Below are 18465 nucleotides of genomic sequence, written 5' to 3'. Positions count from 1 at the left end.
AATGGACCAAAGTAGAACGACATGGAGAGCTGATAAATCTGTAGGGGAAGGAAGGCCTGGTAGGGGTCATCCTCGAAAAGGTTGGAGGGAGGGGTAAAGGAGGTTTTGTGGGCAAGCGTGCATGAGCCTGTTAGATAGGAGTGAATGGAGGTGAATGGTATTTGGGACCTGACGAGCTGTTGGAGTGTGAGCAGGGTAATATTTAGTGAAGGGATTCAGGGAAACCGGTTATTTTTATATAGCCGGACTTGAGTCCTGGATATGGGAAGTACAATGCCTGCACTTTAAAGGAGGGGTTTGGGATATTGGCAGTTTGGAGGGATATGTTGTGTATCTTTATACATATATGCTTTGAGAGTGTTGAATGATGATGAAAGTATTTTCTTTTTGGGGATTTTTTTCTTTTTGGGTCACCCTGCTTCTGTGGGAGACAGCCAACTTGTTAAAAAAAAAAATTAATTAGTTTTATTCACACCAAAAAATAGAAGATTTACTGTTATGCAATATTGTAATAATTGTATAAATAATATCAGCACATTAGTGAATGTATATTAGACCCATCAGTTGGCATGTATTAGATGCGTGACATCATTTGGTTACTCTTGAGCATTGGCAGAAATCGAACACTTTAAATTTCAAGCTATTTTCAGTACTAAAACCAATCAAAATCATCTCTATTTCTGTAATATGTTTTCCACTCTATCAAATGAGACCAAGAAACTGTGAATACAAACGTAAAAACCATGCAAAAATACACTGCAAAGTCTGTGTTTTAATCCAAAAAACACTCGCTTTTTTTCATCATGCACTGCATACTGCAGGATTTGTTACATATGGTGCACACTTGCCATATAGATGCACTCTTTCATATCTAGGCCCAAATTTACCACTTGTAGCTTATCTGAGTGAACTGAGCTCATGACATAGATCTACAGCTTGGACGCTCAAAGGGTTAAACCATTCTTACGGTCAGAGTTTTGGTTCTCGTATATGCGCTGAGTGGGGCAGGATTTTTTTTTTATATGCACTGTGCACAATCACAGCACAGACCCATTTTTACATATCTATGCAAAAATTTATCACTCACAGCTTATCTGAGTGGGCCGAACTCATGATGTAGATCTATGTGAGGGACTCTTGCCTCAATGATGTATGTAGTTCTACAGGACAGCCACTGAAAGGATTAAAAGCAAAATAATTATAAAAAAATCTTAATGCACTTTTAAGCCCTGATCTGGTTGTTTTTACATTTATTGTAATTAAAGTGCTTTTTCTTCACGTACATTTCAGGTCTCAAGTAATACAGAGAATTGCTCGGCAGAAGAATATTAATGTTTCTCAAGTGAATTTATCAAAGGTAAAAGTTCGAATGGTACCAAAGGAAGATCTGAAATCTGTTTATGAAAACATACCTAGTGATACTGAGAAAACTGAGGATACACAAGTAGTGAGCTGTGAAACCAAGAACGAGGAAACTGGAGAATTTGAAAAGGAAAATGTGAAAATTAGCGATAAAAAAGGTCGAAAGAGAAAATGCAGTGATGCAGATGAAATGAAAAGAAAAAGGAAAATAATTAAAACTTGTAAAAGAAAACTGAATAAAACCATCCAAGTAAATAATGAGGATGAGGATGAGGATGAGGAATTGGTATGGGCAAAGAAAGAGAGAAGTATGTGTCAGAAGGCTGTTTATGTTACCAGAAGTCGCAGGAAAATTAAATTAAGCAAGAAGATTGCAGATGCAGATGATGATGATGAGGATTATGGTGACAGTTTTAGTGTCATCGATAATGTCAAAGCTAAATCAAGGCAATATCTGCCTGAAGATACCTGCCAAAACAGAATTACTACTAGACAGAGGAGTCGGTCTTGTTTGAGAGATGATAACATGTGGAATGATAGTGGAGGTGATGGTCCTACGTTGGGTAACTCTCCCAAAAAATTGCGTGCTTCCATAGGCACTAGAGGGAGGAAACCAAACAAAACTCCTCAGAAATCCACAAAGCCCAAAGCTGTTGTTGTCCTTCAAGACTTGAAGTTTTTACTCCCTCATGAAGCTTTTGGGGGAAAAGCTGTATCAGCAGAGACAATTGAAGAAAATATTTACGAGCAAGTTGACTCCTTCAGCCACTCCGTACCTGACAAAACTCAAAATTGGACTAAATCAAACTGCCATCCAAGTCTTGGTCAGCCTGACCCAAGTGCATATTCTTCACCATTACACTTCATTTTTAATTCATTATCTAATTCTCTCCAGCCTGGATATTTACATTCCAATTCCACATATAATTGTGCTCCAGAGACAGAACTCAATGTTGAAAATTCCAACAGTACAGAAAGTGATTCATGTATAAATGGCCGTTGTGTGGTGTGTGGCTGCAACTATTCTGTCCAGAGGAAGTTTTGGCATAATATTGATGAAAACATAAAGCCTCCAACATTGATTGTACCATTACGATGGGTGTGTCTCTCCCTCAGTGTGTCTCCTGTTCAACTCTCACAGCGGGATCGTGATGAAGGAAAGGTTAGTGTGACATTTCATATTTGACATATTAGTGTTCTTGCTGGAATAGAAGTGGTAGGAGGGGGCAGGTAAGTTAAATGGTGGCACAAGAGAATGGGTTAAATAATCGTTGGCTAGTTTGAGAACATATAGTAAGTGTTCTGTTGTACTGTACTGTATATGGAAGGGAAGTGGAGTGGATTTTACATTTGATGATGCATTGTTTACCCTTGTTCATTTTACTACCTAAATTGTAAGCCTGAACTGAGCAGTCTTATTCCTTGACCAAATAAGTTGCATTCTTGAAGGGGCTCAAAGGATTTATCACAAGGAACTATGCCAGTCTGGTATGTACGTACTCCTATCAGCTGTCCAAACTCAGGTATATACACATTAGTGTATATACCTGAGAGCTATTGGAGCTCTGTGAAACGTTTGCTTTGAACCAAAAGATGACATAACCTACTAGAAATAAAAATATACCAAACCAGATCTTGACAAACAATAAGGAGCAAACCAAAAGGTATTATCTCAGATATAATGTACTGTTTAAAATCTCGTTGAAGTACAAATGATACTGTAACTTGTGATTTGTAGTATCATTTACTGTATTTTATTTATGTTTCTTTATGAAATTCCTTAATGAGTATATGGATTTTTTTAATTTATCCATATGTGTAGGACAGTATTTTTATGTTTGGAATTGTTAGTTAGTACATAATTATATTTTCTATACATATTTCTTACCTAGGTAGTAGGTTGGTAGACAGCAACCGCCCAGGGAGGTACTACCGTCCTGCCAGGTGAGTGTAAAATGAAAGCCTGTAATTGTTTTACATGATGGTAGGATTGCTGGTGTCCTTTTTTCTGTCTCATGAATATGCAAGATTTCAGGTATGTCTTGCTACTTCTACTTACACTTAGGTCACACTACACATACATGTACAAGCACATATGTACACACCCCTCTGGGTTTTCTTCTATTTTCTTTCTAGTTCTTATTCTTGTTTATTTCCTCTTATCTCCATGGGGAAGTGGAACAGAATTCTTCATCCGTAAGCCATGCGTGTTGTAAGAGGCAACTAAAATGCCGGGAGCAAGGGGCTAGTAACCCCTTCTCCTGTATAAATTACTAAATTTGAAAAGAGAAACTTTTGTTTTTCTTTTTGGGCCACCCTGCCTCGGTGGGATACGGCCGGTTTGTTGAAAAAAAAAAAATTCTTAACCATACAAGGTATGATATAGCACGTAATGAAAGTAGTTTGTTAGATTATGTATGGGTGGATAAAAGGTTGATGGGTAGGCTCCAGGATGTGCATGTTTATAGAGGGGCAACTGATATATCGGATCATTATTTAGTTGTAGCTACAGTTAGAGTAAGATGTAGATGGGAAAAGAGGAAAATAGCAACAACAAGCAAGAGGGAGGTGAAAGTGTATAAACTAAGGGAGGAGGAAGTTCGGGTGAGATATAAGCAACTATTGGTAGAAAGGTGGGCTGGTGCAAGTATAAGTAGTGGAGGGATTGAAGAGGGTTGGAATAGTTTTAAAAATGCAGTATTAGAATATAGGGCAGAAGTTTGTGGTTATAGGAGGGTGGGTGCAGATGAAGTAAAGGGTGTGATAAAAGAGAAAAAGTTAGCTTATAAGAGGTTTTTACAAAGCAGAAGTGTTATAAGAAGAGCAGAGTATATGGGGAGTAAAAGAAAGGTGAAGAGAGTGGTGAGAGGCACTGTCAAGGAATTTTAACCCTTTCAGGGTCCGTCCCGTAGATCTACGGCTTTACGGTGAGTGTCCAAACCGTAGATCTACGCCATGAGCTCAGCTCACTCTGATAAACTGTGAGTGGTACATTTGGGCCTAGATATGAGAGAATACATCTATGTGGTATGTGTGCACCACATAAAACAGATCCTGCAGCACACTGTGTATAATGAGAGAAAAAACTGAAATCATGATTTTTTGATTAAAACAGCAACTTTGCAGTGTTTTTTCGTATGTTTTTTATAGTTGTATTTGCGATTTCTTGGTCTCATTTGATAGAATGGAAGACATATTATAGAAATAGAGATGATTTTGATTGGTTTTAGCACTGGAAATGGCTTGAAACTGAGCTCAAAGTAGCGGAAATGTTAAATTTTTGCCGATATTCAAGAGTAAACAAACGACCTCACACGTCTAATACACGTCAGCTGGTGGGTCTAATATACATTCACAAATATGGTGATGATATTTATACAATTATTACAGTATTGCATAACAGTAAATCTTCTATTTTTTGGTGTGAATAAAAATTCATTATGTGAATAAAAAATCAAAATGGAATTTATTTGTAAAGCCTCAAAACATAACTAATGAACAGAGGAAATGTTAGTTTAGTGCCAGGAATGCCTACATTGTTTATTCTGGACCCTATTTTGAAATTGGAATATTTTGAACTTTGTGTTAAATTGGCCAAATTAACAATTTCCGATCACTTTATTTTGTAGTTGAAACAGTTGACTTGGCGATTTCTTGTGCTCAATCGATAGAATAGAAGTAATACTAGTGAAATAGCTAAGAATTTGGTTGATTGGAATAATGTAATTGGCCTAAAATGGGAGTCAAAGTTGGCAAAATCGCTGATTCGTAAATATCGCTGACACATCAAAATTCGCGAGAGCATAATTTCGTCAATTTTCCACCAAATTTCGTACTTTTTGTTTTATTACCTTCACAAAAAGATTCTCTACGATTTCATAAGAAAAAATAACAATTTTTTTTTTTTTTAAATTCTTGGACACTGGTGCGTGACTCCAGATTTGGGCCTTGGACCCTGAAAGGGTTAATGAAAATAAGAAAAAATTTTGGAGTGAGTTAAACAAGTTAAGAAAGCCTAGAGAACGAATGGATTTGTCAGTTAAAAACAGAGTAGAGGAGTTAGTAGATTGGAAGATGGAGGTTTTGGGTAGATGGCGAGAATATTTTGAGGAACTTTTAAATGTTGATGAAGAAAGGGAAGCGGTAATTTCATGAACTGGCCAGGGAGGTATACCATCTTTTAGGAGTGAAGAAGAACAGGATGTAAGTGTGGGGGAGGTGCGTGAGGCATTACGTAAAATGAAAGGGGGTAAAGAAGCTGGAACTGACAGGATCATGACAGAAATGTTAAAAGCAGGGGGGGATATAGAGAGTGCAAAAATTATAGGGGATAAGTCTGTTGAGTATACCTGGTAAAGTGTATGGTAGAGTTATTATTGAAAGAATTAAGAGTAAGACGGAGAATAGGATAGCAGATGAACAAGTAGGCTTTAGGAAAGGTAGGGGGTGTGTGGACCAGGTGTTTACAGTGAAACAGTATTTAGATAAGGCTAAAGAGGTCTTTGTGGCATTTATGGATTTGGAAAAGGCGTATGACAGGGTGGATAGGGGGGCAGTGTGGCAGATGTTGCAAGTGTATGGTGTAGGAGGTAGGTTACTGAAAGCAGTGAAGAGTTTTTACGAGGATAGTGAGGCTCAAGTTAGAGTATGTAGGAAAGAGGGAAATTTTTTCCCAGTAAAAGTAGGCCTTAGACAAGGATGTGTGATGTCACCGTGGTTGTTTAATATATTTATAGATGGGGTTGTAAGAGAAGTAAATGCGAGGGTCTTGACAAGAGGCGTGGAGTTAAAAGATAAAGAATCACACACAAAGTGGGAGTTGTCACAGCTACTCTTTGCTGATGACACTGTGCTCTTGGGAGATTCTGAAGAGAAGTTGCAGAGATTGGTGGATGAATTTGGTAGGGTGTGCAAAAGAAGAAAATTAAAGGTGAATATAGGAAAGAGTAAGGTTATGAGGATAACAAAAAGATTAGGTGATGAAAGATTGAATATCAGATTGGAGGGAGAGAGTATGGAGGAGGTGAATGTATTCAGATATTTGGGAGTGGACGTGTCAGTGGATGGGTCTATGAAAAATGAGGTGAATCATAGAATTGATGAGGGGAAAAGAGTGAGTGGTGCACTTAGGAGTCTGTGGACACAAAGAACTTTGTCCTTGGAGGCAAAGAGGGGAATGTATGAGAGTATAGTTTTACCAACGCTCTTATATGGGTGTGAAGCATGGGTGATGAATGTTGCAGCGAGGAGAAGGCTGGAGGCAGTGGAGATGTCATGTCTGAGGGCAATGTGTGATGTGAATATAATGCAGAGAATTCGTAGTTTGGAAGTTAGGAGGAGGTGCGGGATTACCAAAACTGTTGTCCAGAGGGCTGAGGAAGGGTTGTTGAGGGGGTTCGGACATGTAGAGAGAATGGAGCGAAACAGAATGACTTCAAGAGTGTATCAGTCTGTAGTGGAAGGAAGGCGGGGTAGGGGTCGGCCTAGGAAAGGTTGGAGAGAGGGGGTAAAGGAGGTTTTGTGTGCGAGGGGCTTGGACTTCCAGCAGGCATGCGTGAGCGTGTTTGATAGGAGTGAATGGAGACAAATGGTTTTTAATACTTGACGTGCTGTTGGAGTGTGAGCAAAGTAACATTTGTGAAGGGGTTCAGGGAAACCGGCAGGCCGGACTTGAGTCCTGGAGATGGGAAGTACAGTGCCTGCACTCTGAAGGAGGGGTGTTAATGTTGCAGTTTAAAAACTGTAGTGTAAAGCACCCTTCTGGCAAGACAGTGATGGAGTGAATGATGGTGAAAGTTTTTCTTTTTCGGGCCACTCTGCCTTGGTGGGAATCGGCCAGTGTGATAATAAAAAAAAAAATAAATGTATGAAAGAGGGGAAGGTACCTAGGGTTTGGCAGAGAGCATGTATAGTCCCTTTATATAAAGGGAAGGGGGACAAAAGAGTTTGTAAAAATTATAGAGGAATAAGTTTACTGAGTATACCAGGAAAAATGTACGGTAGGGTTATAATTGAAAGAATTAGAGGTAAGACAGAATGTAGGATTGCAGATGAGCAAGGAGGTTTCAGAGTGGGTAGGGGATGTGTAGATCAAGTGTTTACATTGAAGCATATATGTGAACAGTATTTAGATAAAGATAGGGAAGTTTTTATTGCATTTATGGATTTAGAAAAGGCATATGATAGTGGATTGGGGAGCAATGTGGCAGACGTTGCAAGTACAGTGGACCCCCGCATACCGATTTTAATCCGTGCAAGAGGGCTCATTGGTATGCGAAATAATCGGTATGCGAAGGAATTTTCCCCATAAGAAATAATGGAAATCAGATTAATCCGTGCAAGACACCCAAAAGTATGAAAAAAAAATTTTTACCACATGAAATATACATTTTCCTACACACAAAGAGAAGGATACATGCACAATAGTAGAGTAGTACATGCACAGTATATATTGTGCATGTACTAGTCTACTAAATGAAGAATAAATGACACTTACCTTTATTGAAGATGCAGCAATGACTGATGAGACACTGTGTCCTGGGAGTGCCTTTTCCTCCTGAGTACTGTAGGTCCTGTTTGGCATTTTCTTCCAGAACAGGCCTTATCACACTGTGTATGTCACTACGATTCTTAAATCTCTCAAACCAACCTTTGCTGGCTTTAAATTCACCAATATGAGCACTAGTTCCAGGCATTTTTCCCTGTTCACCTGGGTGTTAGTCGACTGGTGTGGGTTGCATCCTGGGAGACAAGATTAAGGACCCCAATGGAAATAAGTTAGACAGTCTTCGATGACACTGACTTTTTTGGGTTATCCTGGGTGGAAAATCCTCTGGGGTTAATTGTTTCTTGGTATATTCTCAATAAGCCACACCAACAACAGTGCTACAGCAGCAGCAGCAGCTGACAGTGCTACAGCAGCAGCAGACGATGCTACAGCAGCAGCAGACGATGCTACAGCAGCAGCAGCAGCTGACAGTGCTACAGCAGTAGCAGACGATGCTACAGCAGCAGCAGACGATGCTACAGCAGCAGCAGACGATGCTACAGCAGCAGCAGCAGCTGACAGTGCTACAGCAGCAGCAGACGATGCTACAGCAGCAGCAGACGATGCTACAGCAGCAGCAGACGATGCTACAGCAGCAGCAGCAGCTGACAGTGCAGCAGCAGCAGCAGCTGTACCACCAATAGTAGCGATGGTTGATTGGGGTTCATTATACAACCTGGCCAGCTCGGAGACATGCACTCCACTTTCATACTTATCAATGATCTTTTTCTTCATCTCTATAGTAATTCTCACCCTTATTGCTGTAGGGTTGGCACTAGAAGCTTTCTTGGAGCCCATGGTCACTTATTTTCCAGATAAAATCACCAAAAACACTGTAATAATACGAAATGTTACGATTGTATGCTTGGATGCTACCGCGGAGGCTGGCTGGTAAACAATGCCACCGGCGGAACATGTGAGGCTGGCTAAGGCGCACATTGGACGCGTCTCGGACGAACAGCGGTGAGCGGGTTTTTGAGCGGTATGCGAGGCAAAATTTTTGCGATTAAAGTGAGCGGTATGCGGAATAAACGGTATGTGATGCCAACGGTATGCGGGGGTCCACTGTATATGGAATAGGTGGTAAGTTACTAAATGCTGTAAAGAGTTTTTATGAGGATAATGAGGCTCAGGTTAGGGTGTGTAGAAGAGAGGGAGACTACTTCCCAGTAAAAGTAGGTCTTAGACAGGGATGTGTAATGTCACCATGGTTGTTTAATATACTGTATTTATAGATGGGGTTGTAAAAGAAGTAAATGCTAGGGTGTTCAGGAGAGGGGTGGGATTAAATTATGGGGAATTAAATACAAAATGGGAATTGACACAGTTGCTTTTTGCTGATGATACTGTGCTTATGAGAGATCTAAAGAAAAATTGCAAAGGTTAGTGGATGAGTTTGGGAGTGTGTAAAGGTAGAAAGTTGAAAGTGAGCATAGAAAAGAGTAAGGTGATGAGGGTATCAAATGATTTAGATAAAGAAAAATTGGATATCAAATTGGGGAGGAGGAGTATGGAAGAACTGAATGTTTTCAGATACTTGGGAGTTGACGTGTCGGCGGATGGATTTATGAAGGATGAGGTTAATTGTTGAATTGATGAGGGAAAAAAGGTGAGTGGTGCGTTGAGTTATATGTGGAGACAAAAAAAGCTATCTATGGAGGCAAAGAAGGGAATGTATGAAAGTACTGTATAGTAGTACCAACACTCTTATATGGGTGTGCAGCTTGGGTTGTGAATGCAGCAGCGAGGAGGTGGTTGGAGGCAGTGGAGATGTCCTGTCTAAGGGCAATGTGTGGTGCAAATATTATGCAGAAAATTCGGAGTGTGGAAATTAGAAGGTGTGGAGTTAATAAAAGTATTAGTCAGAAGGCTGAAGAAGGGTTGTTGAGGTGGCTTGGTCATTTAGAGAGAATGGATCAAAGTAGAATGACATGGAGAGCGTATAAATCTGTAGGGGAAGGAAGGTGGGGTAGGGGTCGTCTTCGAAAAGGTTGGAAGGAAGGGGTAAGGGAGGTTTTGTGGGCGAGGGGCTTGGACTTCCAGCAGGCATGCATGAGCGTGTTCGATACGAGTGAATAGAGACGAATGGTATTTGGGACCTGATGATCTGTTGATCTGTTGGAGTGTGAGCAGGGTAATATTTAGTGAAGGGATTCAGGGAAACCAGTTATTTTTATATAGCCAGACTTGAGTCCTGGAAATGGGAAGTACAATGCCTGCACTCTAAAGGAGGGGTTCGGGATATTGGCAGTTTGGAGGGATATGTTGTGTATCTTTATACGTATATGCTTCTAAACTGTTGTGTTCTGAGCACCTCTGCAAAAACAGTAATTATGTGTGAGTGAGGTGAAAGTGTTGAATGACGATGAAAGTATTTTCTTTTTGAGGATTTTTTTCTTTTTGGGTCACCCTGCCTCGGTGAGAGACGGCCGACTTGTTAAAAAAAAAGAAAAAAAAACATCATTTTTTGGTAAATGGTCTTTTGATGAAGGTGTGGTGAGTTCACATTTGTTTGGTAAAAAAAAAAAAATGCATAAAATTCTGATGACCTTTTCATAATCTGAACCCCTCCCTGTTTTATGATGGCTAATTGATCTACCAGTATCTGTGATTTGCAAGAACTAGACAAATGGAATATAGCAACTTCTAGAGGAGTCATGTGAGAAATGTTAATATCTGGATACAAGTTAGGGTGTGTAGACTGATCTTACCATAAGCAAAGTTCCATGAATCTTCTCGTTTCTTTTACTGTATAACTCTGTTATTGTTACTTGCATAACCCTGAAATTACTATATCTTTATGACATGAAGGTATGATTCTCAAAGACAGCATGGCTACTTAGTTGTATGAAGATGTTTGGTGTTGACTTGAAATATTTGCTGTAATATTGTATGTGTAAGTGACACACACATTCTGAATAACTTAATCCTGTTATTCAGAATGTGTATTCTGTGCTGATAGTAAGACTTCTATTTTTTTTTTTTTTAATTTTATAGGTTTGCAAGCATTGCTGTGTGCGGCTTGCAAAGCAATTTGAAAAGTTTGTGAAAACAAAAATTGGAGAATCGTGTGGGATGTTACCCAAAGAAGTTGACCTGTCAGAGTACTTGATTACCTTCAACAGGAATACAATGAACATTGAAGCAGACCCCAAGCAACTTGCTGAATTGCGGGAACCTGTAAGTTCTGTTTTATTATTTATAAATTTCAAAATATGGTTACCCTTGGATTCATATATCTCGCATTCACATACACACATGCATGCACTCACACACACACACAAACACATGAGCACGCACACACATGTACACACGCACACATGTGCACACGTGCACACACGTGCACACATGTGCACACACGTGCACACACGTGCACACACGTGCACACACGTGCACACACGTGCACACACGTGCACACACGTGCACACACGTGCACACACACACACACACACACACACACACACACACACACACACACACACACACACACACACACACACACACACACACACACACACAGAGTTGATGACGAGGCTCACTCTATCCTTCCCCTCCCTTTATGAGGGAGGGTTGATGACGAGGCTCACTCTATCCTTCCCCTCCCTCTATGAGAGAGGGTTCATGAGGCACGCTCTACCCCTCCTCTCGATGAGGTGGAAACACTATCTGGTGTTGGGGGTTTCAGGGAAGAAGGGGAGGGGGAGGGGGGTGCTTCTTGTTAACAGCGCTGGCAGTGGTGTGTACTATGTACTCACCACGTTGTATTGAAGGGGGTCGAAATATTTCCCCTGGCCGCCCCTCGTTACTTACAGTGGGTCAGGGTCATTAGATCCTGACCCTTAGTTCCCTGAATCAAGAATATAAGGAACCCCCCAATACCGACCACAGGTATTCCACGGGTAAAAATCTAGGTACCCTTACCACCCCTTCCCTGGGGAAAGAGTGACACAAGTGTTTTTATTCATATGCAAAATCCAAACTAATAACTACCTGTAGAATTGGACCCTTAATTAGAAGAGGTTCATATATCAACTATGTATCTCTTAAATCTTTTGTACCATATTATGAAATAAAATATACCTGTTGGTAAAAAAAAATGAAAAGATGGGGTGGTAGGGGAAGTGGAATATTCAAACGGCTTCAGGAAGAAATCCTAATATTTTTCCTTGAAGCCTTTTTATCCACTTTATATATATATATATATATATATATATATATATATATATATATATATATATATATATATATATATATATATATATATATATATGTATGTATGTATGTATGTCGTGCCGAATATGTAAAACTGGTCAGTTAGCAAGAACTCATTTAAAATTAAGTCCTTTCTAAAATTTTCTCTTATACGTTTAAAGATATATTTTTTTCATTAATGTTGATGTAAAAATTTATAATTTTGCACCAAAAGGAACTTAGAAAACTTACCTAACCTTATTATAACAAGCGCAATTTATTTTAGCCTAACCCAGCTAAATAAATTTTAGATTTGTTTACAGTAATTTAATAATAAACAAACACAGTGAAATATATTTTTTTTCGTTAGGTTCAGAATGATTTTGGCGAAATTATTGCATACACAAATTTTCACTTGTCCTATATGGCAAGATGAACGTTGCTGTTTAAGCCAAGATCGCAAGTTCTACCTATTCGGCACGACACACACACACACACACACACACACACACACACACACACACACACACACACACACACACACACACACACACACACACACACACACACACACACAAACACAAACACACACACACACACACACACACACACACACACACACACACACACACACACACACACACACACACACATACACATACACACACACACACACACACACACACACACACACACACACACACACACAGAGCTAAGGGGAATGTCCTATGAAGAAAGATTAAGGGAAATCGGCCTGACGACACTGGAGGACAGGAGGGTCAGGGGAGACATGATAACGACATATAAAATACTGCGTGGAATAGACAAGGTGGACAAGGACAGGATGTTCCAGGGAGGGGACACAGAAACAAGAGGCCACAATTGGAAGTTGAAGACACAAATGAGTCAGAGAGATAGTAGGAAGTATTTCTTCAGTCATAGAGTTGTAAGGCAGTGGAATAGCCTAGAAAATGACGTAGTGGAGGCAGGAACCATACACAGTTTTAAGACGAGGTTTGATAAAGCTCATGGAGCGGGGAGAGAGAGGGTCTAGTAGCAACCGGTGAAGAGGCGGGGCCAGGAGCTAGGACTCGACCCCTGCAACCACAAATAGGTGAGTACAAATAGGTGAGTACAAACACACTCAAATACAACAGGCCTAGTGTCTAATCGACATGTGCCTAGGACAAAATGGTAACTAACACACACATACACACACACACACACACACACACACACACACACACACACACACACACACACACACACACACACACACACACACACACACACACACACACACACTCAAATACAACAGGCCTAGTGTCTAATCGACATGTGCCTAGGACAAAATGGTAACTAACACACACACACACACACACACACACACACACACACACACAGGAAGACAGCAGCGAGTCATGGTACGTGGCGAGGTGTCAGAGTGGGCACCTGTGACCAGCGGGGTCCCGCAGGGGTCAGTCCTAGGACCAGTGCTGTTTCTGGTATTTGTGAACGACATGACGGAAGGAATAGACTCTGAGGTGTCCCTGTTTGCAGATGACGTGAAGTTGATGAGAAGAATACACTCGATCGAAGACCAGGCAGAACTACAAAGGGATCTCGACAGGCTGCAGAACTGGTCCAGCAATTGGCTCCTGGAGTTCAATCCCACCAAGTGCAAAGTCATGAAGATTGGGGAAGGGCAAAGAAGGCCGCAAACGGAGTACAGTCTAGGGGGTCAGAGACTACAAACCTCACTCAAGGAAAAAGATCTTGGGGTGAGTATAACACCAGGCACATCTCCTGAAGCGCACATCAACCAAATAACTGCTGCAGCATATGGGCGCCTAGCAAACCTCAGAACAGCATTCCGACATCTTAATAAGGAATCGTTCAGGACCCTGTACACCGTATACGTTAGGCCCATATTGGAGTATGCGGCACCAGTTTGGAACCCACACCTAGCCAAGCACGTAAAGAAACTAGAGAAAGTGCAAAGGTTTGCAACAAGACTAGTCCCAGAGCTAAGAGGTATGTCCTACGAGGAGAGGTTAAGGGAAATCAACCTGACGACACTGGAGGACAGGAGAGATAGGGGGGACATGATAACGACATACAAAATACTGAGAGGAATTGACAAGGTGGACAAAAACAGGATGTTCCAGAGATTGGACACAGTAACAAGGGGACACAGTTGGAAGCTAAAGACACAGATGAATCACAGGGATGTTAGGAAGTATTTCTTCAGCCACAGAGTAGTCAGTAAGTGGAATAGTTTGGGAAGAGATGTAGTGGAGGCAGGATCCATACATAGCTTTAAGCAGAGGTACGATAAAGCTCACGGCTCAGGGAGAGTGACCTAGTAGCGATCAGTGAAGAGGCGGGGCCAGGAGCTCGGACTCGACCCCCGCAACCTCAACTAGGTGAGTACAACTAGGTGAGTACACACACACACACACACACACACACACACACACACACACACACACACACACACAGTAAGTGGAATAGTTTGGGAAGCGATGTAGTGGAGGCAGGATCCATACATAGCTTTAAGCAGAGGTATGATAAAGCTCACGGCTCAGGGAGAGTGACCTAGTAGCGATCAGTGAAGAGGCGGGGCCAGGAGCTCGGACTCGACCCCCGCAACCTCAACTAGGTGAGTACAACTAGGTGAGTACACACATGCACACACACATGCACACACACACATGCACACACACACATGCACACACACACATGCACACACACACATGCACACACACACACACACACACACACACACACACACACACACACACACACACACACACACACACACACACACACACACACACACACACACACACACACACACACACACACACACACACACACACGATGTAGTGGAGGCAGGATTCATACATAGCTTTAAGCAGAGGTATGATAAAGCTCACGGTTCAGGGAGAGTGACCTAGTAGCGATCAATGAAGAGGCAGGGCCAGGAGCTTGGACTCGACCCCTGCAACCTCAACGAGGTGAGCACACACACACACACACACACACACACACACACACACACACACACACACACACACACACACACACACACACACACATTCACACACATATTCACACACACATATTCACACACATATGCACACACATATGCACACACATATTCACACACATATTCACACACATATTCACACACACACATTCTCACACACACATTCTCACACACACACACATTCTCACACACATATTCACACACACACATATTCACACACACACATATTCACACACACATATTCACACACACACATATTCACACACACATATTCACACACACACATATTCACACACACATATATTCACACACACATATTCACACACACACATATTCACACACACACTTATTCACACACACATTCACACACACATATTCACACACACACATCCACACACACATATTCACACACACACATAGCCACACACACACATATTCACACACACACATATTCACACACACACATATTCACACACACACATATTCACACACACACATATTCACACACACACATATTCACACACACACATATTCACACACACACATATTCACTCACACACATATTCACACACACACATATTCACACACACACATATTCACACACACACACACACACACACACACACACACACACACACACACACACACACACACACACACACACACACACACACACACACACACACACACACACACACACACACACACACACACACACACACACACACACACACACACACACATACAGCCTCCCTCACAACTTCCTATAGAAGCCTCCCAACCAGGTCAACCCCAGTGCAACCAAACACTCTAAACAAAAACACCCATGCCACATCCAATGCCCCCACCCACTGCATTACAAATTCCACCCCCACAGCAACCACCCATAGTTCCTTATCAGGTCTCCCACTTCTCCAACCCCAATACACCTCCCAGACCACAATCTTAGAAAAGAAGTTGAAGGTGTGGTATACAAATGCAGATGGAATAACAAATAAGTATGAGGAGTGGCACGAAAGAATCAAGGAGACATCCCCAGACATAATAGCACTCACAGAAACAAAACTCACCAGAATAATAACAGATTCAATCTTTCCACCCGGATATCAAATCCTCAGGAAAGACAGAGGGAGGAGAGGGGGAGGAGGAGTTGCACTGCTCATTAAAAACCAGTGGGGGTTTGAGAAAATGGAAGGAATGGATGGCACGGGCGAAAGGGACTACTTAGTAGGAACAGTCCAGTCTGAGGGACATAAGGTGATAATTGCAGTAATGTACAACCCACCACAGAACTGCAGGAGGCCAAGAGAAGAATACGATGAGAGCAACAGAGCAATGGTCGACACACTAGCCGAGGTGGCCAGGAGAGCACACATGGGGGGAGCAAAGTTACTAGTTATGGGTGATTTCAATCACAAGGAGATTGACTGGAAAACCTGGAGCCCCATGGGGGTTCCGAAACATGGAGAGCCAAGATGATGGATGTGGTACTGGAAAACCTCATGCATCAACATGTTAGAGACACTACCAGAGAGAGAGGAGAGGATGAACCAGCAAGACTGGACCTTGTATTCACCTTGAGTATTTCTGACATCGAGGATATCATGTATGAAAGGACCCTGGGAGCTAGTGATCATGTGGTTCTGTGCTTCGACTACATATTTGAGCTCCAAGTGGAGAGAGCAGCAGGAATAGGGTGGGAAAAACCAAACTACAAAAGGGGGAACTACTCAGGCTTGAGGAACTTCTTTCAAGACATTCAGTGGGAGAGGGAACTGACAGGAAAACCAGTACAAGAAATGATGGATTATGTGGCAACAAAATGCAAGGAGGCAGAGGAGAGGTTTGTTCCTAAGGGAAACAGAAATAATGGGAAGAACAGAACGAGTCCTTGGTTCACCCAAAGGTGTAGGGAGGCAAAAACTAGGTGTACTAGAGAATGGAAAAGGTACAGAAGACAGAGAACTCAGGAAAATAAAGAGATTAGCCGAAGAGTCAGAAACGAATATGCACAGATGAGAAGGGAGGCTCAGCGGCAATACGAAAATGACATAGCATCGAAAGTCAAGACTGACCCGAAGCTGTTGTACAGCCACATCAGGAGGAAAACAACAGTCAAGGACCAGGTAATCAGACTGAGGAAGGGTGATGGGGAATTCACAAGAAATGACCGGGAGGTATGATGTCAGGAGCTCAACACAAGATTTAAAGAAGTATTTACAGTGGAAACCAGTAGGACTCCAGGAAACCAGAGCAGGGGGGTGCACCAGCAAGTGCTGGATGAGGTACATATAACCAAGGAGGAGGTAAAGAAGCTGCTATGCGAACTTGACACCTCAAAGGCGGTGGGACCAGACAACATCTCTCCGTGGGTTCTTAAAGAGGGAGCAGAGATATTGTGTGTACCGTTAACAAAGATCTTCAACACATCATTTGAAACTGGGCAACTCCCTGAGGTATGGAAGATGGCAAATGTAGTCCCAATTTTTAAAAAGGGAGACAGACCTGTATCACTAATGTGTATAGTATGCAAGGTCATGGAGAAGATCATCAGGAGGAGAGTGGTGGAGCACCTGGAAAGAAACAAGTGTATAATTGACAACCAGCATGGTTTCAGGGAGGGAAAATCCTGTGTCACAAACCTATTAGAGTTTTATGACAAGGTGACAGAAGTAAGACAAGAGAGAGAGGGGTGGATCGACTGCATTTTTTTGGACTGCAAGAAGGCCTTCGACACAGTTCCTCACAAGAGGTTACTACAAAAGCTAGAGGATCAGGCACACATAACAGGAAAGGCACTGCAATGGATCAGAGAATACCTGACAGGGAGGCAACAACGAGTCATGGTACGTGACGAGGTGTCAGAGTGGGCGCCTGTGACAAGCGGGGTTCCACAGGGGTCAGTCCTAGGACCTGTGCTGTTCTTGGTATATGTGAATGACATAACGGAAGGGATAGACTCAGAAGTGTCCTTGTTTGCGGACGATGTGAAGTTAATGAGAAGAATCAAATCGGATGAGGATCAGGCAGGACTACAAAGAGACCTGGACAGACTACAAGCCTGGTCCAGCAACTGGCTCCTTGAGTTTAACCCTGCCAAATGCAAAGTCATGAAGATTGGGGAAGGGCAAAGAAGACCGCAGACACAATATAGTTTAGACGGCCAAAGTCTGCAAACCTCACTGAAGGAAAAAGATCTGGGGGTGAGTATAACACCAAGCATATCTCCCGAGGCGCACATCAATCAGATAACTGCTGCAGCATACGGGCACCTGGCAAACCTACGGATAGCGTTCCGATACCTCAGTAAGGA

The 18465-nt window shown here is 42.0% G+C and overlaps 1 protein-coding gene and 1 long non-coding RNA gene across 6 annotated transcripts in view; one reads left to right on the top strand and one right to left on the bottom strand.

Moving 5' to 3' along the window:
• Positions 1-18465, bottom strand: part of LOC138854184 (uncharacterized) — a 161870-nt gene that overhangs the window by 21708 nt on the left and 121697 nt on the right. The window lies entirely within an intron of this gene.
• LOC128694648 (uncharacterized) overlaps positions 1-18465 on the top strand; it is a 78134-nt gene that overhangs the window by 46547 nt on the left and 13122 nt on the right. For all 5 annotated transcript variants that reach the window (XM_053784822.2, XM_053784819.2, XM_070095834.1 and 2 more), the window contains 2 exons: positions 1291-2524; positions 10907-11089. In XM_053784822.2, coding sequence (XP_053640797.2) covers positions 1291-2524; positions 10907-11089 — 1417 coding nt within the window. The remainder of the gene's footprint in view (positions 1-1290; positions 2525-10906; positions 11090-18465) is intronic.

This window comes from Cherax quadricarinatus, chromosome 51, assembly GCF_038502225.1.
Source record: "Cherax quadricarinatus isolate ZL_2023a chromosome 51, ASM3850222v1, whole genome shotgun sequence".
Taxonomy (NCBI): Eukaryota; Metazoa; Arthropoda; class Malacostraca; order Decapoda; family Parastacidae; genus Cherax; species Cherax quadricarinatus.
The sequence above is the reverse complement of the archived record's forward strand: the minus strand, read 5'-3'. Positions and strand labels throughout refer to the sequence as shown.